At 39.4% G+C, this 24,878-nt stretch overlaps 1 protein-coding gene across 4 annotated transcripts in view; it reads left to right on the top strand.

Moving 5' to 3' along the window:
- The window catches only part of galk2 (galactokinase 2), a 110,472-nt gene that overhangs the window by 13,181 nt on the left and 72,413 nt on the right, over positions 1–24,878 (top strand). For 3 of the 4 annotated variants that reach the window (XM_078530270.1, XM_078530272.1, XM_078530274.1), the window contains 2 exons: positions 1,546–1,636; positions 17,035–17,178. In XM_078530270.1, the coding sequence (XP_078386396.1) occupies positions 1,546–1,636; positions 17,035–17,178 (235 nt within the window). The remainder of the gene's footprint in view (positions 1–1,545; positions 1,637–17,034; positions 17,179–24,878) is intronic. The other variant, XM_078530273.1, reaches the window with a different exon arrangement.

The following is a 24,878-nucleotide window of genomic DNA, read 5'->3' as shown; positions in this document are numbered from 1 at the left end:
AGCCACGGGTGACACCAACACCAGTCAAAATGGGGTATTGATAGTGGTGGTGGAGAATGATCTTATGCACTTTACGCATATTTTGAAGCTTGGTTTATGCCACTTTCAAAGTGAAGTAAAATTTAAGTGAGTAGGGGGTAAAAGTTGCCTGTTTTTCATGCTGGCACCATCATGATAGTTTTGCTACCTCTCCGGATCTTATAGGCCACACTCCCACCCAGCTTAATATCGGGATTTTAAGAAAAGAATTTGCAGATGATAGAATGCCAGCTAATAGTATGCTTAATGCTAGCAGTGTGGGAAAAGAATGGGCTCCTCAACCTGGCAAATCTCTAACTGGTTAAAAAGAAAAGGTGATTTTAAATTAAGTCTTTTAAAGTCTTTCATAGCCATTGGTTTTCCTAGTTGGTGCCTTGTTAATGACGTAGAATGTATTAATAAAAAATGATTTCAATTTTTTCTATAGTATTACCTGCTCCATTAAAGCCTTGTAACACTTGTTCTAGCAACATTCTACCAGATTGTTGATTTTTTATTTCCATCCCTCTCCCTGGCAACAATGTGAGTTTAAGCCAGCTTTGACACAACCTCAGTGCCACATTTGATCCTGAGATGAGCTTCCGATCTCATATTTGTGCCAACACTAAGAATATCTATTTCCACCTCTGTAACATTGCTCGACTTTGCCCCATCTCAGCTCATCTGCTGCTGAAACCCTCATCCATGCTTTTATTACCTGTAGCTTGACTATTCCAATGAACTCCTGGCTGGTCTCCCCATTCTACCTTCTAAAGTTGAGGTCATCCAAAGCTCTGTTGCATATGGCCATATTTTTATTTGTTCATGGGATGTGGGCATCGCTGGCTAGGCCAGCATTTATTGCCTATTCCTAATTGTCATTGAAAAGGTGGTGGTGAGCCACCTTCTTGAACTGCTGCAGGTGATCGAGCAATAAGTAGCTTATTGAGTCTTGCACATTCCTCACACAGAGTTCTGATCTTACTCATGCTGTTATTTGAGGTTGTATCTCACTGTGACAATTGGAGGTCTTCTGAATCTAGAGCATGGATATGGACCTTTTACATTATATAGGAGGATTGGCCTGCTTGTGTATCTCCAGCCCACTCCGGTAACTGGGAAGGTTTGTAATGAAGGAGCCTTTGGGCAACAGGGAAGAGAGGGATCATGAAATTGGTGAGATATATAAAATCCTTTGAAGACTTAAAATGTAATGTATCCTGTATTTCTGCATTCTTTCAAAATCCAATGGGATATCAAAAGCTAAATATCCAACTGTAAAATGTTTATATTAAGTTAGTCACTTAAGGCCCACACTGCTGCCTGTCACAGCTACCAGGGATTTAGTTTAAAACATGTGATAGCTTTTAAATTAAGCCTAGATCCCACTAAATACCTTGATGGATTTTCTTTTGGAACTTGTATTAGGGAAAGTTCATTGGCAACCTTTGTTACAAAGCAGTAGGTGGCAGCAGTTAGCTATGCTTTATAACATAGTTACTCTAACACCCGTCTCTTTTTCTATAGGGACTATAATGTTCATATAAACGAGGTCCACATTGACACAGCTAAACCTCGGTGGCACTACTACTTTCTTTGTGGATTTAAAGGAATTCAGGTAATGTAAAACAATTTATTTTTCTGTATGGTTTAGTGAAAATATGATCGAGTGCTGATGGAGCACGGCACTGGCAGAGGTGCCATATGACGCATGAGATGTTAAAACAGGGCCACATCTGTCCTCTTGGGTGGATGTAAACAATTCCTTGGCACTATTTTGAATCAAAGCAGGAGAGTTTTCCTTGGTTCCTGGCCAACATTTATCCCTCAACTAATCTCACTAAAACAGAATATTTGGTCATTATCATAATTTTGGATGAGTTGAAATTTGCAGAGGGTGGAAGATGTGAGGCTGGTAGAAGAGTATCAGAATAGTCATGTGTGGAGGTTTCAAAAGGTTTGAGGGTTTCAGCAATGGTGGGGTGGCAGGGGTGGTGCAAGTGCATGGGGTATGAATCATTGGGGGAGGGGCAGCTCAGCAAAAAATAATTTGTGTGCCTCTTACATTTTTCTATATGTATGCCCAGCTTTACTTCACTACCACCCTTTTGACCCTTCTCTCTCTAAGTTTTCAAACTGCTTGTCCAACATCCAGTATTGGATGAACAGAAATTTCTTCTAACGAAGTATCGACAAGACTGAAGACATTGTGTCCAGTTCTAAGCTCAAGCTCTGTTCCCTTGCCACCAACTCCCTTTCTCTTCCCTGGCAACTGTCTGAGGCTGAGCCAGTCTGTTTGCAACCTAGTTGTTATATTTGCACCTCTGATGAGCTTCACACCACATATCTGCACCAGCACAAAGATTACTTGTTTTCATCTTTTTAAAAATTCATTCATGGGATGTGGGCTTCGCTGGCTGGGCCAGCATTTATTTCCCACCCCTAGTTGTCCTTGAGAAGGTGGTGGTGAGCTGCCTTCTTGAACCGCTGCAGTCCATATGGTATAGGTACACGCACAGTGCTGTTAGGATGGGAGTTCCAGGATTTTGACCCAGCGACAGGGAGGGAACGGTGATGTATTTCCAAGTCAGGATGGTGAGTGACTTGGAGGGGAACTTCCAGGCGGTGGCGTTCCCATCTATCTGCTGCCCTTGTCCTTCTAGATGGTAGTGGTCGTGGGTTTAGAAGGTGCTGTTGAAGGAGCCTTGGTGAATTCCTGCAGTGCATCTTGTGATGGTACACGCTGCTGTTACTGTGCATTGGTGGTGAAGGGAGTGAATGTTTGTGGATCTGGTGCCAATCAAGCGGGCCGCTTTGTCCTGGATGGTGTCAAGCTTCTTGAGTGTTGTGGGAGCTGCACTCATCCAGGCAAGTATGGAGTATTCCATCACACTCCTGACTTGTGCCTTGCAGATGGTCGACAGGCTTTGGGGAGTTAGGAGGTTAGTTACTCGTCGCATGACCTGCTCTTGTAGCCATAGTATTTATAAGGCTAGTTCAGTTCAGTTTCTGGTCAATGGCCACCCCAGGGATGTTGATAGTGGGGGATTCAGTGATGGTAATGCCATTGAACATCAAGGGGCGATGGTTGGATTCTCTCTTGCTGGAGATGGTCATTGCCTGACACTTCTGTGGTGTGAATGTTACTTGCCACTTGTCAGCCCAAGCCTGGATATTGTCCAGGTCTTGCTGCATTTGGACATGGACTGCTTCAGTATCTGAGTAGTCGCAATGGTGCTGAACATTGTGTAATCATCAGCGAACATCCCCACTTCTGACCTTATGATGGAAGGAAGGTCATTGATGAAGCAGCTGAAGATGGTTGGGCCGAGGACACTCCGGAACATCTTCCAGCTCTGCCCTTGCCTTAGCTCTGCTGCTGAAATGCTCAAACATGCCTTTGTATGCTCTAGACTTAACTATTTCAATGCACTCTTCACCAGCCTCCCTAATTCTACTCTCTGCAAACTTCAGATAATTTAAAACTCATCTTCATGTCCTAGCTTGAACCAATCTCACCCATCTTTCCTATGCTTGCTATCCCACATTGCTCCTTATTAAGCAACACCTTGATTTTAAAATTCTCATCTGTTACGATCTCTGTAGGGACCGACAACTTTGAAAGAGAATCAAACTTCTAGTTATTAGCTGAAAGAATGACACAACAAGATTTCACATTTTAAAACTTTTCCTTGTAACAAATGACTAAAAAACACAATTGACTAAACACTATTTCCTTTTTCTTAGGCAATTTATACTTTAAACTACAGAAAGTGACATGTCCCTTGTACACTTATCACCCATCACATACTCCATGGAATTACAGTCCATTTAGCAAACAGCCCACAATTGCTTCCAGTGGGTTCCCATATCTCCATTCTGTTGGGTAGTAACTTTGAGTGACCATCTTCAGGCCCTTTCCTCAGTTTTTGGAGAGTTTCTTAAATCCACCACCAACAATTAAACTTGCTTCGATGATTGTTCTCACCCCTGGCCATGCCAGGATGAATGTTCCTGAATCCTTAGATGGCTGCAGGGTGTGTCTCTTTAACTGGAGATCATCTCTCTCCCATATCTGGATGTAGTAGCTTGCAAAACCAAGCAGCCTTTTCTCTCAGCTGACCACAAAGAACTTCTCTCTCTGTCTGTGATATTCATTGATTTGTAGGGAAGCCTATGACCTGATCTCAAAAATGGCTCCCTGTCCCCTCTTCCCCATGGCAATGTGAATTAACCTTGCTTTTGGATAGAGATGCTAATTAGCTAACTTTGATCTCAACTCCCGTTCATCCCAGAAATAAATGGACAGTTTACAGCTGTTTACAGCTGATACCAACAACACCTTTCTGGGACTTTGGGACACTCAGAGTCTAATTGTCATAAAATCAGAGACTAATGCCATTGTCTCCAGCATAAATACCTTGCACCTTCTTCTCAGTAAAACAATCCAAGCCTTCCTTTGATTTCCAACAATCAATCCACCCAGGCTTACTGTCAGGCAGACTACAGAACAGGTCATATGATCCTCTTCATTTACCCTAAATTGAAAGATACAATACCAAAACATCATAATCTTATAAACCTCAAATTGTACCACACCCTTGTTTACAAATCCCCCAATTCCCCATGGCTTTGGCCTATCCTATCTTGCTGATCTCCAGCCTTAGAGCTGTCTGAGATTTCTGTGCTCATGTAATTCTGGCCTCTTGAGTATTCCCAATTTTAACCACTCCACCATTGATTGTTGTGTCTTTAACTGCTAAGGCCCTATGATCTGGAATTCCCTTCCTACATCTCACTGCCCCCTACTTCTTTTTACTCCTCTAAGACGCTTCTTAAAACTCATTTCTTTGACTAGACCTTTGGTCATCTGGCTTAATATCCCTGTGTGTGTCTTAGTGTCAAATTTGTTTGATAACTCCATGCACCTTGGAAAATGTTATTAAATTAAAGTCAAGTTGTTATTGTTAGAAAGCATTTGATAAGCTTCACGCAAGAATTGTTGGCTTATGCCTTGGAATTAGACAGAATGTGACTATATGCTTAGTTAGTGGAAGACAAAGGGTAGCAGCAAAAAGGAAAGATATGGTGAATAATATTTTGGAAGGGCCTGTGTTGGGGCTGCTGTTATTTAGCATATGTACATAAATGCGCTGGACTTGGCATTGAGGGGACAATATTGAAACTTGCTAAATGCATCAAATTGGAAGATATGACAAATCATCACGTGGACTGTGAAAGGCTGTAGGTAGACATAGAAAGGTCAAGAGAATGGGAAGAAAGGTGGCAGACTAAGGTTAATATAGAGAAAATGTTAAGTAATATATTTTGGAAGTAGAAATAGCAGAAGGAAGTAGTAATATTTTAAATGGAGCAGAGTGGCAGAGCGACACACAGATCATTAAAAATGTTAATGTAGGTTTGTAAGGTCATAAAAAAGGCAAACTAATTTTTGTTTTTCCAAGTAAGGAAGTAATATTGACTTTACACACTGTCAGTTAGGCTGCAGTTGGAATATTGTGCACAACTTTGGGATATTTTAAAAAGCAACAGGATAGGTGCAACATAGTCTCATTATAAATGTTTCAATAGGATAAATAGTGAGGGTGGTTCAATTGGTCAGTATGAAAGGAACCAATTTAAGATAATTAAAAGAAAGGTTAGAAAAATGTATTTTCACAGAAGGTAGTTAGTGTGGAATTCTTTGCTTCAACAATTAATAATAGCAGAGTATTGGTATTTTGAAAAGGGAATTACATAGTTGCTTGATAGAGTTATGAACAGGAAAGTGGGATTGGACTGGATGGTTTGTGAGGAGAAAATCACCTGATGGGCCAAGTGGTCTGTTTCTATTTGCTAAGATTCTGTGGAAATATGCTCATTAGCACATTATGCCTTGAGCCATTCAGTCTGTTTATACTTCATTGTCTGATTAAATTCAATAGTTATTTCCACAAACTCATCAGCTCAGAATCCATGACCACTATATTTGTGATCACAAATCACCTCATCATGGGGTTTGATAGAAATGTTTTATTTGTTTTAAGACTAAACAAAAACATGTTTCTTGAGGAGGAGCATGGGATAACTTCAATGTGTAGTGAAATGAGAAATCGTAACAATGAAAAATAAACTTAAAATACTTATGTTGAATGAATACTTGACAGTTGTCATTATAACATTTATTAAAGACAACTAAAAATCACAGGATTATGTTTTCCCATGTTTATTTTAAATTAATGTTGTAATGTTTTCGGGTACTGTTTCACAGAATGGTCAACTGTTGGATTCCACTGTTGGATTCCCTAATTAACTGAGAACTTGAATTTGTTTCACGGGAAGAAAGATTTGCAAAAGAGATCCTCAAGATGGTTTGGCGAACAGGCAATCAAGGGAGTCTATAATCATTTAGAAACATACTGACTTACCATGAACGATGTCTCAAAGCAAAACAATTACCTAGAACATAGATTTTCAAGAGGAATGAAACCTGGGTTCCAGACAAAGCTTACCTTTTTTTGCAGTTTGGCCATATTGTGTTATAAAATCTTTAAGTAATACTGCCGAGTGAAACACAAAATGTGACGTTGTGATAAATCCATGTCTCTGGTGCATTGTTATCTATAGATAGCAAATAAATAGATACAAAGTGGTTCCTGATTTGAATAAAACCAAAATTTCAGGCATAAATACATGGTGGGTGGGAGGACAGCATGTGGGGACATGGCCTGAGGGTTGGGAATTTGTGGGAGATATGGAATGGGATGGCATAGCATAGGAGGATTGAAATGGGGGATGGGAGCGGCATAGGAAGAAGGGATGGGTTGTGAGATAGGATGATGATAGAGGGATGAAAGGAATGGGATGTATATTGAATGAGAGTAATGGCATGGGAAGAATAGACGACCATGAGATGGGGATTTAAAGAAGTACTATTGCAATAAAGATACTAATTTCACAGCAAATGTTTTGCAAATCTCTTACTATGAGAATGTTTCTATCCATTTAAAGATGTACAAAACAATAAAAGATTGTCTTTTTAGTAGAAACACATTTGTATGTAGCATCTTGTGCATTTTTAGAACAAAACCTCTGGATAGAAATGTTAATCTAAAAAGTACATTGTAAATTTGTTCAAATCTTTATACTCTAAGTTATTTAATTTCTAATTATAATTGCTTCCAACTCTCATTTATTTAAAGAATTATGTGTTGCTAAAAATAAGGGGTTTAAAATGCTGTATATTTAAAGTTTGTTAAAGAAAATGTAACAATTACAAGAATCCAACGAAATTCAAAGAAAAAATGCAGCCTCTAGCATTTAACAGTCAATTCTGCACAATGATGACTTAATTCTACAGCATAGTTGCAAGGATAGGCAATTAGGTTGCATTCTACAGACAAACTACATCAAGTTCTTTCCATCCTTTTTTCATTTAGGAGTTGACTTTTCTGGTACTTGTGGTAAGCCCTACCCGTGTAGCACAATTGGAAGCATAAGCTAAATTGCGCCTACACACAATGTTTAAATCTACCTTCCTAGATCAACAGATTATCAGTTAAGGACATGGGGGAAAGGGGTGCTGGTGAGCGGAATGGGTCCACGGGCATCATTCCCTGAGAAAGGTGAAGTCTTATAATCCTAAATTTGGCATCAAACCTGGTACTGTCAGCTGAATGCAAAACAAACATACTCTGTTTACTGTGGTGGCATTTGCGAAATTGATTTGTGAATCACCTTGTGCTATTAGGCCAATTAAGTGACTCATTCTTTGATCAAGTGGTAGTTTAGCAGACAATGGAGAGACTCTAACATGACCACAATTCTGTAATAGATTTCCATGGGCATTTCCACTAATATAGAAACTATTCAATCCTCTGTAGTTTTTTCCAACAGCAGTTTGGAATTAAGCTGTTCCATTTGAAAATTAAGCTTTTTAAAATACTTGTTTTTGGAACATGGGCAACAAATTGTTCTGTCCTGGATATTGTTAAGCTTCATGAGTGTTGAGTGGCCGCACCCATCGAGGCTAATGCTGATTATTCCATAACATTCCTGACTCAAACTTTGTAGATGGGGGAAAGGGTTTGAAAGGGTCAACTCTTTTGAGTACAATCACAGTTCTTGGTTTTCCAGGAGTGGGACATGAACCCACAACCCTCAGATTCAAAGGCGAGGGTGCTATGAACTGAGCCACAGCTGACTGTACACTGAACTAGAACCCTTAAGTTTCTGATTAGTGATGTTGATAGTGCACTTTTTGGCAATGGTGGTGTTGAAGAAGTTTAAGGGGAGATAACCAAGCTTTTACTTGTTGGAGATGATCATTACTTTGACGTAAATAAGCGCTGCAACTAGTCAGCTTAAGCTTGAATGTTATCCAGAGCCTTGTGTAGGTTGGCATCAGTTGCTTTATTCATGTTGTTGTGAATGGAGTTGTGAATGGAGTTAAACACTGAGGATTCATCAGCAAATAGCCCCACGTGGGAAGGTCACCGAACAAGCAGCTGGAGTTGGTTAATCAAAAGCTGCTTCCCCAGTGAGCACCTACAGTGATGCCTAGGTCTCTAAAAATGACAGCATTTTGTTTTGCATCCTGTATGATTTCCTCCCATTGCAGGATTTTTCCCTTAATCTCCATTGATTTCAGTTTTGCTCAGGTTCCTTTATGCAATAATTGGTTCAATGCTACCTTCAGATTGAGGGTAGTTACTCTCATCCCACCTCTGGCATGCAGCTCTCGATTCCATGCCTGGATAAAGACTGTGATGAGGTTTAGTGCACTGTGGTTCTGGTGGAATCTAAACTAAATATTGGTGAACAAGTTATTGGTGAGTAAGTGTCATTTGATGGAATTATTGATAACTCCTTTCCATTACTTAATTAATCATTGAGAGATTGATAGTAGTAATTGGTTGGGTTAGATTTGTTCTGTTTTTGTGTGTAGGATATACATGGATAGATGCCAGCTTGAATTTTTGTTTTTACTGTTCCTCAGATTATTCCAGGAATCAGTTTATATGCACTGAGACAAATGGTTCACACGTTTCAGTTGATATGTCAATGATTTTAATCTGCCAGATGCTCACTGAATTCATGGAAATGAAAGTAAAATAAATGTAACAAAGTCACTGATTAAAAAGGGGTGTGCTGGAAATGTCTTTGAGAAGACATTGTCCTTGCAATGCATGATAGATTTGGACTTCTTCAATCTGTGGCTGGGATTGCGTCCACCTTATTCTGCTCAGAAGCCTGTCTCCCATTGTTGGTGGAATATCCAGAGTTGTATGCCCCAGATGGATGAATTTGCAAAAAAAAGCATGCAGAATATGGAAAAATTGACATTTCTTTCCAAATCCACATCTTGACCTATATGTATGGACAGATTTTAAAAAAATAAATAATACGGGAACACTGGAACGGTGAACTTGTTCCAGCACAGCCCTGGATTTCCCTAAAAAGAAATCCACTTCAGTACTATATAAGGCAGAGAGCCGGACAGGCCAATGATAAATTAAACAGTTCAGTAACTGAATACTTTCCTTATCCTGAGAGAGCTGAAGATATTGCAAGACCTCAGCCTTTTTAAACAAAAGTGGATAAACTATCAGCCCAACTCCTCAGAAGTGGTCGTAAGAGTTGAACTTTCAGTATCTGGACAGGACATAATAGCAAGCAACTGAGTCTGCCTATCGTAACAGAGTGTTCACACATACTTGCTGAAGCAACTAAAAGCATTTTCCGGTATCACACACTAAACCCGAATAGTGTGGAAGATGTGAAAGAGGAAAAAGGACTGTATGGTTGAACAAAGGAGTGCCAACTCTTCACCCTCCAAAAAACCCCATTTTGCTTCTCATTTTCCCCTTGGTATAGTCAAACTCAATGTCAACATGGTTGAACAAATTTCCAAGGAGAACTCCAAACTAAGCACTAAATATATATGGTCTTTGTCCATTTTTGGGATAATTCCATTGAATTGTGAAAGCCATTTATGTCCTGTATATCCTCCTTGGATCTCCTCAGAGTGTCTAGATGTCAGGTGTATTTCTGTGCCAAATTAAGTTTATGGGTATTGGAAGGTGGCACATTGAGAGCTTGTGGCCAGTGACAAACTAGCAAATTGCTAGTTAAAATAATCCTTTAAATTTGCCTTGGTATTTTAATTTTACTATTTTGGGAGGATATAGTAACTATGCATTTGATCCCTGTGGGGGAGGGGAGGGAACTCAAAGGATGGTCATGAATAATGTGTAGGAAAGAGAGATTCAAAGAAACACAATTGTACTGATTGTTGATATCACCAAAACCTAGTTTCCCGTCCAGACAAAGATCAACATTTATAATGTGGACAGAAATGGTTGATTGGGCCCTTAGATTTCCATATGCTGCAGGAATCATATAGTGGCACTTTTTAATGTTCAACATGAGCTGGTCCTAGGTGCCTTTGTGTCATTATTGAACCAGCTGCCAATTGATTAAGACCTATGGGTCTATTAGTTCTGTCAGAATTACACCCACCATTGGGGGAAGCATTTCCCCTCTTCATGGCGACTGCTTAGTTGCGATTAGGATTTCATAATAGGGGAAATCGCAGAGTAAACCCCAAGCTCCTCCCTAAGCTCCTATAGTGCAGAATACCAGTACATTGCGCTGGGGCCACACAATGCAGGTACTTACAATACAATGGCAGGTCCCAGAAGTAATTTTGAAATGTTACAGACTAAAAGAAGCAATTTAAACAAAGAGTGTTAAAGGGTTCCAAGGGTATAGCCTGTTTATATTAATTTGAATTTTCAGCTCCTTTGGGATATGAGTAAAGCAATACTTGGCAGACTTCATTTTCTTCTGAAACCAAAGCACTTTGCGAAACATTGCGTGATAGCTTTATAAGCTATATTCATGCAAGAGACGAACCCTGTGGATCAGCCCTGCTTAGACATATTACTCAAACTTTTATTTTTCATATGGGTTTGGCTACAGTTGTAGGACAAAACAACTGGCATCTATGTTTTAGGTCATAATTTGCTTATAGTGCTGGCAAGGAAATTGCAAACATATCACTAATTTTCATTACAAAAAAGGTTGCTTCCATTCAAATTCACATTTTACTGAAGTACTTTAAAGCTTTATATTAATTTCGCTATGGTAAAGTCCTATAAGATACAACCGTTCACTTTCTACTTAAAATTTCAAGCATTTCTTTTTTTTAAAACCTGTTTTTGCCAAAAAGAACTAGTTTGAAGGGAATTTGTGTGTGTATGTATGTTGGCAAAGGGCAACATTTTTGGTCACTGGAGGCATTTCCGTATTATTATTTGTGCAACTGTCCTGACCTAAGCAATGGATCTTAAGACTTAAATACCCAGTTTACTCTTGAGTAAAATATATTGCTTATAATTGCATTTTCCTCTCCAAATACTGCCAGATCCAACCAGTTTAAAGAGGTTAGTTGAGTTATGGGAAAATAGCTCTGTCACGGAATCTTTGCTATGAAGGTGAAAAATATAAAGTACAATATTTTGGGTAGCCTGACTACATTGTAGAAAAATAGAAGCTATTGTAAGAATAGCTATATTTATTTCGTGCCTATCAACTGGAATGAAAGTATTGATACTACCTAACTGCAGAAGTATTATATTTAAGGGGAAAGTCAGAAGAAGCCATTACCTCATCTGCATCAATTTAGATTTTTCTCAATAAAGTTCAGGCGAGTACATTTTTAGATTTTTCGCTTGAGAAAAAAATTGCCTGGGAGAACATACTCACAGTGCAACTATTTTCTGAGGTTGCACACACTATTCAATCCAAGTACAGTTGCATGATTTTTGGTAATAAAGCTTTGGAAACATTTTGTCTCTTCAGACCTTAGTAAAAGCTTTAACTTGTTGCCATTCTTGACATCCCCCACTTGGAGCATATTTTAACTACGCAGAGGTAAACTGGGATGATAAGTGATCAACATGGGGAAGGGTTCATAATTTCGCCTATTATGAAATCTTAATCTCAGCTAAGCAGCAGTTGCCAGGAAGAGGAGAAATACTTCCCCCAAAGGTGGGAGAAATTCTGACAGATATATACAGGTCTTAATCAATTGGCAGCTGGTTCAATCATGCATTCAGGAATGTAATTTAGGGTTTATACAGTACTGAAGGTGGCATCGGAATGAACTTGAAGCAATTAAATGATCTGAAGGTAGGAGTTCATTAAGAGCAGTGACCATAATTACGTTTGCATTTATAGATGTTATGATTCCCATGGAGACTGATAACTTTTTAAAAAAAAAACAAATTTGAACTTCCAGTTAATAACTGAAAAGGATGACACAATATTTCATGTTTCAAGATTTTTACTGTAGCAAATGATTAAAAACACTTAACTAAATAATGTTTTTATAGGCAACTTAAAACTACAGAAAGGAACACACCTCTTTTTATACTTAGCACACATCATACCCTCTGCAGACTTACAGTCCCTATAGCAAACAGTCCACACTCACTTCCAGCTTCCAATATGTTCACATTTTCCCATTTCACCAAATAGTAACTTCAAGTGACTGTCTTCAGGCACTTCCTCAGTTTTTGGCGATTTTCCTTATTCCACTACCAGCAGCAAAGCTTGGTCCAATGATTCTTTTTCTCCCCATGGCGGGCAAATCTCCTAGATTCCTTAGATGGCTGTGGAATGCGTCTCCTCAACTGGAGACTGTCATACTCCTTCAACCAGCTTTGGGAGCTCATAAAGAACCTGCAGCCTCTTCTCTCTGCTGACCACACCAACTGCTGTTCTTTTCCTCTCACTTTTCTCTTCTGTCCAAAAACTTGGAGCTGGTAAGTCTATTTCCGGTTAGCACAGCTGCCCTTGCCCTCTTGTTCCCAGGTGTGAGAACTTCACACCTAGCTCAGCAAACCTTTTGACTTAATTAGCCAGGCTAGGCAACAGGCAGAATAGTCAGGTGACCTCCTTCATTTAACCTAAATTTAAAGACATAGTTCAAAACATCATAATCTTATAAACTTCATAATTGTAACACAGACTAAAGATAAAGACAGATGGAGAAAAAAACAATTTCAGAGGTGCAGACAAACAAAGTAAACAATCTCATACAGAGAATAAAAATGGTTCTCAACATATTCCCATTGTATTTACAAGAGAGATGAAAGTAGAACTTGAGACCAGTGGAGGATGTAGAGCAATTAAGAGATATCAATATTAAAAAAAAACTATTAAATCAAAGGGTTAATGAAACTTAAAGTTGAAAAGTTACTAGGTCTGGAAGGTCTACACACTGAGATACTGAGGGATGATAGTGATGAAATAGATGTACGAGCTGTAATTTTAAATTTGTGATATGCACCGGAGATTGTGGCATATAAGTCGACCTCATTGTATAAGATGATCCCATTTTTTCACAGATTCACAGTGCAAAGGGAGGCTACTCGGCCCCTTGAGTCTGCAGAGGCTCCCTGAAAGAGCGTTCTACCTAATCCCACCCCCCTGCTTTATCCCCGTAACCTTGCACATTCTTTCTCTTCAGATAGCAATCCAATTCCCTTTTGAATACCTCAATTGAACCTGCCCCCTCGTTCCAGCCTCCAACCATCTTCTGGATGAAAAAATTTTACCTCACATCACTATTACTCCTTTTGCCAATTATTTTGAAGCTGTGCCCTCTAGTTCTTGATGCTCTCTTGAGTGGTAACAGTTTCTCACTATTTACCCTGTCCATACCCCTCAGGATCTTGAATACCTCTATCAAGACTCCTCTCAGCCTTCTTTTCTCCCAGGAAAACAGCCCCAAATTCTCCAATTTATCCTTATAGCAACTGTTCTTTGTCCCTGGAATCATTCTTGTGAATCTCCTCTGTACTCTCCAATAATTTTGCATGCTTCCTCAAGTATGGTGCCCAGAACTGGACGCAGTACTCCAGATGAGGTCGAACTAGTGTCTTATACAAGTTCAGCATGATCTCCTTACTCTTGTTCTCAATGCCCCTATTAATAAAGCCTAAGATATTTTATGCTTTATTAACTGCACTCTCAACATGCCCTGCCATCTTCAATGGTTTATGTACTTATACACCGAGGTCCCTCTGTTCCTGCACCTTCTTTAGAGAACTCCACTACAAACCTTCCTCCGATCTGAAAACAACCATTTATCACTACTCTCTGTTGCCTGCCACTCAACCAATTCCTTATCCAAGTGCCTACTTTCCCTCTTATTCCATGAGCTAGAATTTTGCTCACAAGTCTGCTGTGTGGCACTGTATCAAATGCCTTTTGAAAATCCATATACACTGCATCAACAGTGTTGCCCTTATCAACCTTCTCTGTTGCCTCCTCAAAAAACTCCAGTAAATTAGTTAAACACGATTTTCCCTTAATGAATCCATACTGGCTTTCCTTAATTATCCTGCACTTGTCTAAGTGACTATTGATTTTGTCATGGACTATAGTTTCCAGAAGTTTCCCTACCACTGAAATCAAACTGACTGCTCTGTAGTTGCCGGCTATATCCTTGCACCCCTTTTTGAACAAGGGTGTAACATTCGCAATTCTCCAGCCCTCTGGCACCACCCCTATGTCTAAGGAAGACTGGAAGATTATCACTAGTGCCTCTGGAATTTCCACTCTCACTTCCCTTGGATGCATCTCATCTGGTCCTGGTACCTTATCTGTTTCAAGTAAAGATAGCCTTTCTAACACCTCCTCCTTCACAATTGTAAATTCTTTGAGTGCACCAGTTACCTCCTCTCTCACCTCAGCCTGGGTAGCATCCTCTTCCTTTGTAAAGACAGATGCAAAGTACTCATTTAATACCTCCACTATTTCTCCTGCCTTCACGTGCAAATCCCTTTTTTTATCCCTAACTGGCCCTACTCTTTCTTTTACCACCTTTTTATTGTTTATATGCTTACAGAAGACCTTGGGATTCCCTTTTATGTTAGCTGTCAGTCTCTTTTTATGCTCTCTCCTTGCTTTTCTGATTTAGTTTTTTCACTTCCCCTCTGGTCCATCTATATTCAGCCTGATTCTCTATTGTATTTTCTACCTGCCATCTGTCATATGCGCACTTCTTCATTTCCATCTTCACTTCTATCTCTCTCGTCATCCAGGGTGCTCTGGATTTATCTGTCCTACCTTTCTCCTTCAAGGGAATATATCTTGGCATTGCCGGTAATACTTTTTCTTTTAAGGTGGCCCATTATTTAGCCATCGTCTTTTCTGCCAACATTTGATTCCAACTCACTCAACTCAAGTGCATTCTCATCCCTTCGAAGTTGGCTTTCCCCCACTTAATTATCCCTGCTCTGGATTGTTCCTTGCCCTTTTCCAATGCCAGCCTAAACCTGATGATACAATGGCCACTGTCCCCTAAATGCTCCCCCACTGATATTTGATCCATTTGGGTTAACTTATTCCCCAGAACCAGGTCCAACAGCACCTGCCCTCTTGTTGAAATGGAAGCATACTGCTGCAGAAAATGATCTTGAACACATTCCAGGAACTAACACCTCTCTTGCCCCTTTGCAGCATTCCTATCCCAGCCTATATTTGGATAATTGAAGTCCCCAATTATAATTATTCTATAATTCTTGCACCTCCCTGTAATTTCTTTGCAAATTTGTTTCTCTGGATCCCTTCCAATAGTTGATGGTCTGTATACTACACTGATCAATATTATTGCACCTTTTTCATTCCTTACCTCTAGCCAGAGAGATTTCGTTCTTGACCACTCTGGAACACCCTCTCTCTCTAGTACTGTAATGCCATCTTTAATCAATCTTGCCACTACCCCACCCCTCCCTTTTCTCCTTTCCTGTCCCTCCTAAACACCTTCTACCCAGGAATATTTAACACTCAGTTCTGCCCTTCTTTGAGCTAGGCCTCTTATATCAACAATATCATAATTCCATTTGCCAACTTGTGCCCATGGTTCACCAGTCTTATTAACCACACTCCGTACATTCACATACATGCACATTAACCCTGATTGAGGCTGTTTTGCTTTTCCCCTTATTCTGATCCCATCTAATGATGCCTACTCTAGTTCTATCAAACTCTCCAAGTATTCTGGAAAAACTCAGCAGGTCTGGCAGCATCTGCGGAGAGGAGCACAGTTAATGTTTCGAGTCTGAATGACCCTTCAACAGCACAGGCATAGATTACAAAAGTAGGGAGGTCATGTTGGAGTTGTATAGAACCTTGGTGAGGCCACAGCTGGAGCTCTGTGTGCAGTTCTGGTCGCCACATTATAGGAAGGATGTGATTGCATTGGAGGGGGTGCAGAGGAGATTCATCAGGATGTTGCCTGGGATGAAACGTTTAAGTTATGAAGAGAGGTTGGATAGACTTGGGTTATTTTTGTTGGAACAGAGAAGACTGAGGGGCGACTTGATTGAGGTGTACAAGATTGTGAGGGGCATGGGCAGGGTGGATAGGAAGCAGCTGTTCTCCTTAGTTAATGGGTCAGTCATGAGGGGACACCATTTCAAGGTGAGGCGCAGGAGGTTTAGGCGGGGATGTGAGGAAAAACTTTTTTACCCAGAGGGTGGTGACAGTCTGGAATGCGCTGCCTGGGAGGGTGGTGGGAGGCTGGTTGTCTCACATCCTTTAAAAAGTACCTGGATGAGCACTTGGCACGTCATGACATTCAAGGCTATGGGCCAAGTGCTGGTAAATGGGATTAGGTAGGTAGGTCAGGTGTTTCTCACATGTCGGTGCAGACTCGATGGGCCAAAGGGCCTCTTCTGCACTGTGTGATTCTGTGAAGTAGATCAACACACTACAGCACAACTCTCCTCTCTTACTAATTTTTTTGTTTGTTCTACATGTTTCACTCCTTTCTCAATTTCCCTTTCTCTTTGTGACGTAAAAACATTCAAAACTATTTTCTCTGCTGTTGGAGGGTTAATATTTTCTAAGAAATACATATTTTAAACTCTATATATGAAAGAGGCATTATTGATTTACCTACTGAGATAAAATTTATTTTATGAAAAATTATTTTCTTAGGAACATTTCAACCTCATTGCCAGTGGAATGAACTGTGTGATTGATGGTACAATTCCAGCCAGTTCCGGACTCTCTAGCTCCAGTGCATTGGTTTGTTGTGCAGGTCTCATCACGATGGTTGCCAATCAGAAGGTCCTATCAAAGGTACGATCTGCCTATGCTATTTTATATAAGAAATAAGTGTCACTGCAAATTTTGCTTTTCAGTGAGCTGATTGGTCAGCAGCATTTATATAGTGCCTTTGACACAGTAAGGATCCAAAGGCACTTCACAGAATGCAGCAATCAGTAACAGAAGGGTTAATGGAGATGACTGAAAGTTTACTCAAAAGAAATTTTTGAGTTCGTGGAGAAAATGTGGAGGGATATAGCCACCTAGCACTAGAGAGAGAATGGCTCAAATGAACGCCCTAATTTTGGCAGATAGAAGAATGATTGAAGACCAGCATTGGGAGATTGAAGGACACATTACTGGGCCATAAGTTGGAATGAGTTTGCTGAGGGTCTTACTCCATAGGACATGAGATATACTGATTAAACAATTGGTGCTGGCTCTGTTTCAGACTGTCTAAACTTGATCTACAGTATGAATATGCACAACATTTTTAGACTGAGTCTTTCCTACAGAAGATAAAATATTTTTTCAGTTTAAATAGCTACCAGCTTCCCAGTGGCTCAGTTTATACTAAATTCTCCTGCTTGACTGGCAGGGAAAATATGCATGAAATTAGATCAGTTAAGTAATGCTTGTGCATATTACTCCCCTAAAAAAAATTACAGTAGTTATTTTAAAATGGGATGTTTGTCTATTTTTCCAAAAGAAATTGAGAAAGAGAAAAAGAGAAGTAATGAGTAGATTTTCCTGGTCTTGTGTCAGTGCGTACTGGACCACTTGGATGCAGCAAGTACAGGTAAATTGGGTGATGAAGGAGTTGATGTTGATAATGAAGTCCACACAATATGTAGGACCAAGAGAATTTATTCTATGTAGACAAAAAATGTGTGTTATATATGTGCCTTTTATATCTTGTCCTCACTTTTTGGGAACATTAGTTGCTATTTGTTCACCAGTAAAGACTTTATTCTGTTGCATTATGATGTTCACCTCCATATTGCAGTACCTCTTTGCACAATAGATATCTCCATTTGCTGTAAGCTTCAGCTCTTTGAAGGAGTTTAAACCACAAAGTATCAGATCGCTGGTTAAACCACTCCAAACAGTGGAATGATGTTGCTCTCAAGAAATGCATTAAATACAATGGTTAGATTTTTTAGCCTGTACTGTCTATCTATGATTTTCTTTCTTAGGGAAATGTCTGTTTCTCGACTTCCTCACCGCCCATTCTAATCACTTTACTCCATTCTGTTTGATAGCTTATTGGATGGCATTCATGCCTCTGAGTCAGGAGATTGTGGTTTGAAGTCCCATTCCAGGGCTTGAGCACAAGATCCCAGCTGAAACTTCAGTGCAGTATTGAGGGAATGTTGCATTGTCTTTGGATACAATGTTAAATTGATTTCTCATTACTTGTTCAGACTTGGCCCAGTACTCTGGGCAACATTCTTCCCAAAACTAATGCCTAGTTGCTGTTTGTGGGATCTTGCTGATTGCAATATGGCTGCTACATTGACCTACTTGAGTGACTGCATTTGGCTGATATGCATTTTTATGCATTATTTAATCTCAACAAAAAAAAAGAAATAAGCAAGTACTCATTTTTTAATCATATAATAATAAATATTTGCGGTTCATGGTCATTTTATGGGTTGTGCCATGCTTTTTGTAAATATTTAGATGGGATTTTCAAGCAATCTGCTAGAATCATTTCATTATTCATCTTCATCACCATCTACTTAAATGCTTCCATCTGATTTTATGTATAATGTGGTTGTTAGGGGAACAGATTTTCAATATCAAGACTAAACATTGGAAACCAAACACTTGAAGATCAGAATTTGGCTAAGATCAAACATTGGTTTCGAAAGCTTAATTACAGTCTTAGAGTCAGACACAAAATGTTAACAGAAAAATAACATTTTGCTGTAGAAAATACATTTGAGGGTGAAGTTATTTAATTTGAATTTGCCGATGATCTGCTTCTGACTTTTACAAGCTAGTCACTACTTGAAAACCAAAGGTTGAGTTTTGGCCTTGTTCTTGATTATCCGGTTAATGTGTTTTATCTTCCTTTCCATAATAAATAATATCCCTAAATTTGAAGAACATCTAAAGAGACAGTCATTTCATATACTAAATTTTATTAAACCTGTCACTTCTACAAGTGAAATAGTTATTGGGATAAAAGGTATTTTGGGTAGAATACAACAAACTTAATTGCACATTTTATAAAACAAAATGATCAATATGAGGAAGAGAGCTCAGATTAATATATTTGAGGGATACTGTTGCTCTTGTAAATGTAAAAAAAACATTATACCTGTTGCCTATAATGCAAATATTTTTAATCAAAAAAGGCATTTAGTTGAGAAGTTAGCTGCACTTTACAGAGGACATCATCTTTTTCCCAAAAGCTTAAAACCCTCCCACAATTTTTTTGCGCTCAAATAAATCTATTTTAAAGTAATGTATAACACCTATATCTGTATTTGTATTTCTTGAGATAAACTATGTGGAAAAATATGATTAAAATTATTAATGTGTAACTTTTGAGGAGATTCTGATATGTAGGAAAAAATTGCAAATAAAACAATTACTTCAGCCTCTGAAGTTGCTTAAATTTTTTTTGAAGTCCCCCCACCCCACCAAACTCTCCATTCCTCTGAGCCTACTGGTCATGTAACTTTCCTTCCTTTGCCCTACCTTTGGCAGCCATACCTTTTTGAATGAGACGTAACTGGGGCCTGAATTTTTCGGTCATCAGACGCGCGCAATTGGTGGGCCTGGGAGTGACCAGGAAATGGACCCCTCGACTACGATTTCACACTGGCTGGCTAATTAACGGCCAGTCAGCGTGAAACATGTGCTGAAAAGCTCAAGGCTGCCGGAGTGGGGACGGGAAGAGGGCAGGTGACGACGCCACTGTGGGTGCGGGTGAGTGCTGTGAGAGCTCCCTGAAGGCAGACAGCTGCCTCAGGGAGCTGCAGACCTGCAAATAATGAAATAAAGCTGTAAAAAGCTGCAAAAAAATGTCCATGCATCACAATGGAGCACCTGAAAGCATACCTCATAAAAATGCTGTGCCCAGGTATTTATTTTTATTTTATTTCCTAATGGAAATTTCATCCCATCCTTGGATGAGTTTTGATGAAAGATGTAAAGGCCGATTCTCCCACCTGCCAACCATAAGGTTGGACGGGCCACGAGAAACCACAGGCAATTGCGCCATTAATGGTCTTAATTGTTGGCGGGCACGCTTCTGACTTCTGTGGGTGCCTGTCGAGCGAAGTATTGCCCGAGTGCTTGATGACGCTGGGACGCTCACCCAGCTTCATCTTGTACGATTTTACACCCGATTGGGTCTTGCGCCCGCCCATGGGACATATAATTCTGCCCTGGGATTTCAACAGTGTACTAACTTTGTAATTACTGCTAAACGCCCTCAGTGGCTTTGGAAAGCTAATTTTATTTTGTGGAAGATCATTTCTCCACAATACTACATTCCACATTTTAAAAAAAATGTTTTTCTTTTTCTAAAAAGTTTATTTGTCTTTATTCTAGTTTCTATCTTAATCCAATCGGCATATATTTTGCTACCGGAAAACTTAAACTCAGAACGAAGGCTATTAAGCGCTTTTAACTTCATGGTTTGCTGTGTGTGAATACTTCCATGTGATTGGCTGCTTGTTTGTTTACTAACATCACCGGTGCTGCATGGAAAGACACCCCCCCGACTTAGCGCCAGATTTAAACTGCCACTGGGAAAGGTGAAAACCTTGTCAAAGATCTGGATCTTTGTGGGCATTTTTCTTTGAGGTAGCTAAAAGCAAAATACAGGCAATTGATTTTTGCTAGGCCTAATTCCAGTAAGTAGCTGAACAAGAAGAAAAGCATTTTCAATACTTGTTCCAGTTCAGCGAGATACAATGTTGACATACTTTCACTGCGCAAACTTTTACCTGCAGGTCCTTGCCCCACAGATACACAGATATGGAAACTGTTGATTTTCTTGAGATCACTTAAACTTCAGATTTGATATTCAGCCCTTTTCCTAAAGTGAATATGAATAGGGATCTCTCGGCAGATGGGGAAAATCAATTCCAAGCTTAATCATTGCCATTGCATTCTGTTTGGGCCATCCAATGTAGTGAATTATGATGGCCTGGAATGCACTGGTTGAAAGGGTGATGGAAGCAGAACTTTCGAAAGAGAATTAGATAATTACTTGAAAGTAAAATTTGATGCACTATGGGGAAATGAACAAAGGAGTTGGGACTCTTTGATAGCCGTTCCAAAGAGGAGCTACAAGCATGATGGAATAAACGGCCTCTTTCTGTACTGTATCATTCTATGATTCAAATTTGTCACTCAAGCTTTGCTGTGGTTTCCAAACTGATGTGCTCTTTAATATCAAGTTTCTCTCTCCTTTGAAAAATGCATTATTTTTCATTTGAATTTAATAGATTTGCTCATGTTGTTGCAGTTGTTGTCCTCAATTGCTTGTGGGCTATATATATATTAGGGATTAGCAAGTTTCTTGAAAGAATGAAAGAACAATGTGCATATACTAACTCTAGTGGTACAGTATATGGCACAATGCTTTTTCTCACTTTACTCAGCCATTCAGATTGTCTCTGTGAGGCACTCCAGGGAAACAACTTTACTAGCACTGATCTAAATCCATCACCTTGAGATTTGAACAGAAAGTAGTGGTAATCTAACAGGTGTTATAGGATCATATCCTCCTTTCATGAGTTTCCTGTAGAGAGGAAGGAAATCAGAAATATGTAGCTGGTATGGAGAAACTTTCTGACAGGATATTAACATAGTTTACAAACCTCAGAATGGGAACACGTTTCTATATTAGTTGGGGATTACATTTATTATTAAACTGCATGGACATGGCTAAGATAAATTGCTAGCTATATCAAGACACCAAACAAAAGGGTATTTGGAAAGACATTAAGCAATATTGTAAAACATAAAGTAAACTTAACAACTTGAAATATTATATATAAAAATAGAGCCTTTAATTTAGAAAAATGGCCCAGTGTGTTTCACAGACATATAATCAGAAAAACGTTGAGCTAAAGAAGCAGATACTGTTTGGGGTGACCAAAGGTTTTGTCAGAAAGGTAGGCTTTGAAGAGGGTCTTGATGGAGGAGAGGGAGGTGGACATACATGGGCACTTAGAGAGGGATTTCCAAAAATTGGAGCAAGGTGTTGAATGTATGGCTACCAATGGTAGGGCAAAGGAAGGAGAACTGCATGACCAGTCAGAGGTGTGGAGAGTTTGGGGGGAGGAGTCTAGTGTATGGAGAGAGAGAGGGAGGCACATGTAGGCAATTAAACATGAGGATGGGAATTTTAGACTTTAAACTTAGAATGATCTGACTCGCAAAAAGATAAAACTTGCTGGAAGTAGTCTTTGTGCTATTTACAATTCCATGATTCCTGATTTATTTTCTTTCAACATAGCTTTTCCAATATTAATTTAATTAAGAATTTCTTGGATCAGTTTCAGAGGAACACTTGCAGAAATGCTGTGATTGGATTTAATCCTAACCCCAAATTTCTTAAGGTATCGGGTGCCATCTTTCAGAATGATTTGTTTTCAAAGGCATGTACCATTAAATGTGCAATAATATTGCAACTGCATTCCCCCATATAAATAAAAGCGCCAACTAATTTGGAACCTCTGGTATATTTTTGTAAATTGCTCTCTTGATTTGTAAAGACCTTCCCATTCAAGGGTAAAGTTACTGTTTTGGGGTTCCTCCAAGGAATTTGTTAAATGAAAAGAGAAATTTATCATACACAGTCAAAAAGGAGAGACTGGGTGACCAGGAAAGATGATTTTATTCAAAAGGATTCTAATACATCTTCATTTCGAAACAAATTCCTAAAAAGGGAATGTTGTGGAAAGGTGACTACTTTGCCAACTACCTTCCAGGCATTGCGCCCTAGCGATTGGCAAGTAGCCATAAATTTCAAAGAAACTCATTTTCACATATTTCAATAAAAGCCAGTGATTTTCTTTAGTTTCAAATAGTGGAGAAGTGTTGCCAGCGGAATTGTTTACCTTCTGGCCAAAATTACATGGTGCTTTTTAAAAGAAATGTTAAAAAAATGCCTCTTGTACATGAGGTACATGCACATGTCAATCTGAGTAGTCCATTGTAGGAAATACAGGATATATTAGCAGATTTGTGCAGTTATCTTGCTGCTGTGTTTCCCTAAAAACATTTTTTCATCAGTTATAAAAGTCAATCCTACTTAATGGCATTTAACTCAGAACAGTATTTCATAAGATTGCTTTGGCAACATACACCATCCTTAATCACAAGCTGGTAGGCCACCAATAGGACAGCAGCACTGACATGGCAACAATACACTTCAGTTATACCAATGTAATTTTAGTTATTCAGTATTTTGGGATGTTTTGAGGAGCTATGATAATTCTTAAAAAATACATAACTATGATAGCCCATTATATAAAGATACTGAGGGATGATTAAGGATTGGCGGTTGGTTTGGAGGTGGGCTGTTGGTGCCAGTATAAAAGGGAAATGTGTCCAGCATGAACAGTGTAATGGAGGATGTTCTCAGCAGGAATGCATCCAGCTCTATAATTAGACTCTCTACAGTGTAGAGGTTTACATTTGATGAACTGGATAGCTTGAGTGTTTCATACTTATCTTGAAAAAGCATACAATAAATAAGTACACTGGTAAAGTGACAGTGAAACAAGCAAAGTTAAGCATCGCGCGTGGGAACAGAAGGAAGCAGCCCAGCAGTAGCTGAAGTAGGAGTCACTGGCACAAGGCGACCAGGCAGTGGTGGTGTAAATAGAGAAAGCAGTCAGTGTGGCACAATACAGATGGTGGGCACATGTAGCTGTAGGAGAAGAGCAATGGGAGCAGTTTCCTTAAGTAGGAAGATAAGAAGGACAGGTTGAAATGGCAGCTGGAAAAAGACAGCAGTTTGGGAGAAGATACCATGTTGGGTCTTTGGCAGAGGGGAGGAGAGATTTGCAGTTTGGAATTGTGGAGAGGGGAGGGGTGCGGGTGGCACTAAACTGCTTTAATTAATATAATTGAGCAATTGCGGGAGTCTCTGCGACTTGGAGGTGCAAGTTAGAAAGGTTGTTGTTGTTGGAGGCCCCAAAGCTTGAAGTAATGGTGAAGGAGATGGTACAACCTTGCCTATTGTCATGAAGCTAATAAGGTAAATAATATTATTGGAAAATACTTTTCTTTTAAAATAGAGGTTTGGTCTGTGGGTGTGTCTTAATTGGATTAAAGCCAGCTGGTCTGGGTGCTTTGATGTGTACTAGTTTTGACATGTAAGAGAGATAGCGTGTATTTGCATTTTTTGAATAGACCATTCAAGAAGTGGGGTGAAAAATGACACCTATCTAGCAGATACCAAACAATATGTTTATATTACTAATAAAATTGGTACTATGAAAGGGGTTTTATTGTTAGAGAGGTTTAGTTCAGAGGTTGGTGATACAATGAGAATTTACATTCAATGGGTGGCGGTAGGTATAACTTCAGCCGTGTTGTGTGTGCAGAGCAGAGGCAATGTGAGATCAAAAGACAGCTGTAAGCCCCCAACTGTCTCCACAGGAACCAAAGTGAAAAGAACCTCATTTTGAATTCGTAAGGTGAAAATGCTTTGCCTGGTGTCTGGTTAAGTCTATGCTGTTGCCTTAATGGAGATT

The sequence above is a fragment of the Cetorhinus maximus genome, chromosome 26, assembly GCF_964194155.1.
Source record: "Cetorhinus maximus chromosome 26, sCetMax3.hap1.1, whole genome shotgun sequence".
NCBI classification, from domain to species: Eukaryota; Metazoa; Chordata; class Chondrichthyes; order Lamniformes; family Cetorhinidae; genus Cetorhinus; species Cetorhinus maximus.
The sequence above is the reverse complement of the archived record's forward strand: the minus strand, read 5'-3'. Positions and strand labels throughout refer to the sequence as shown.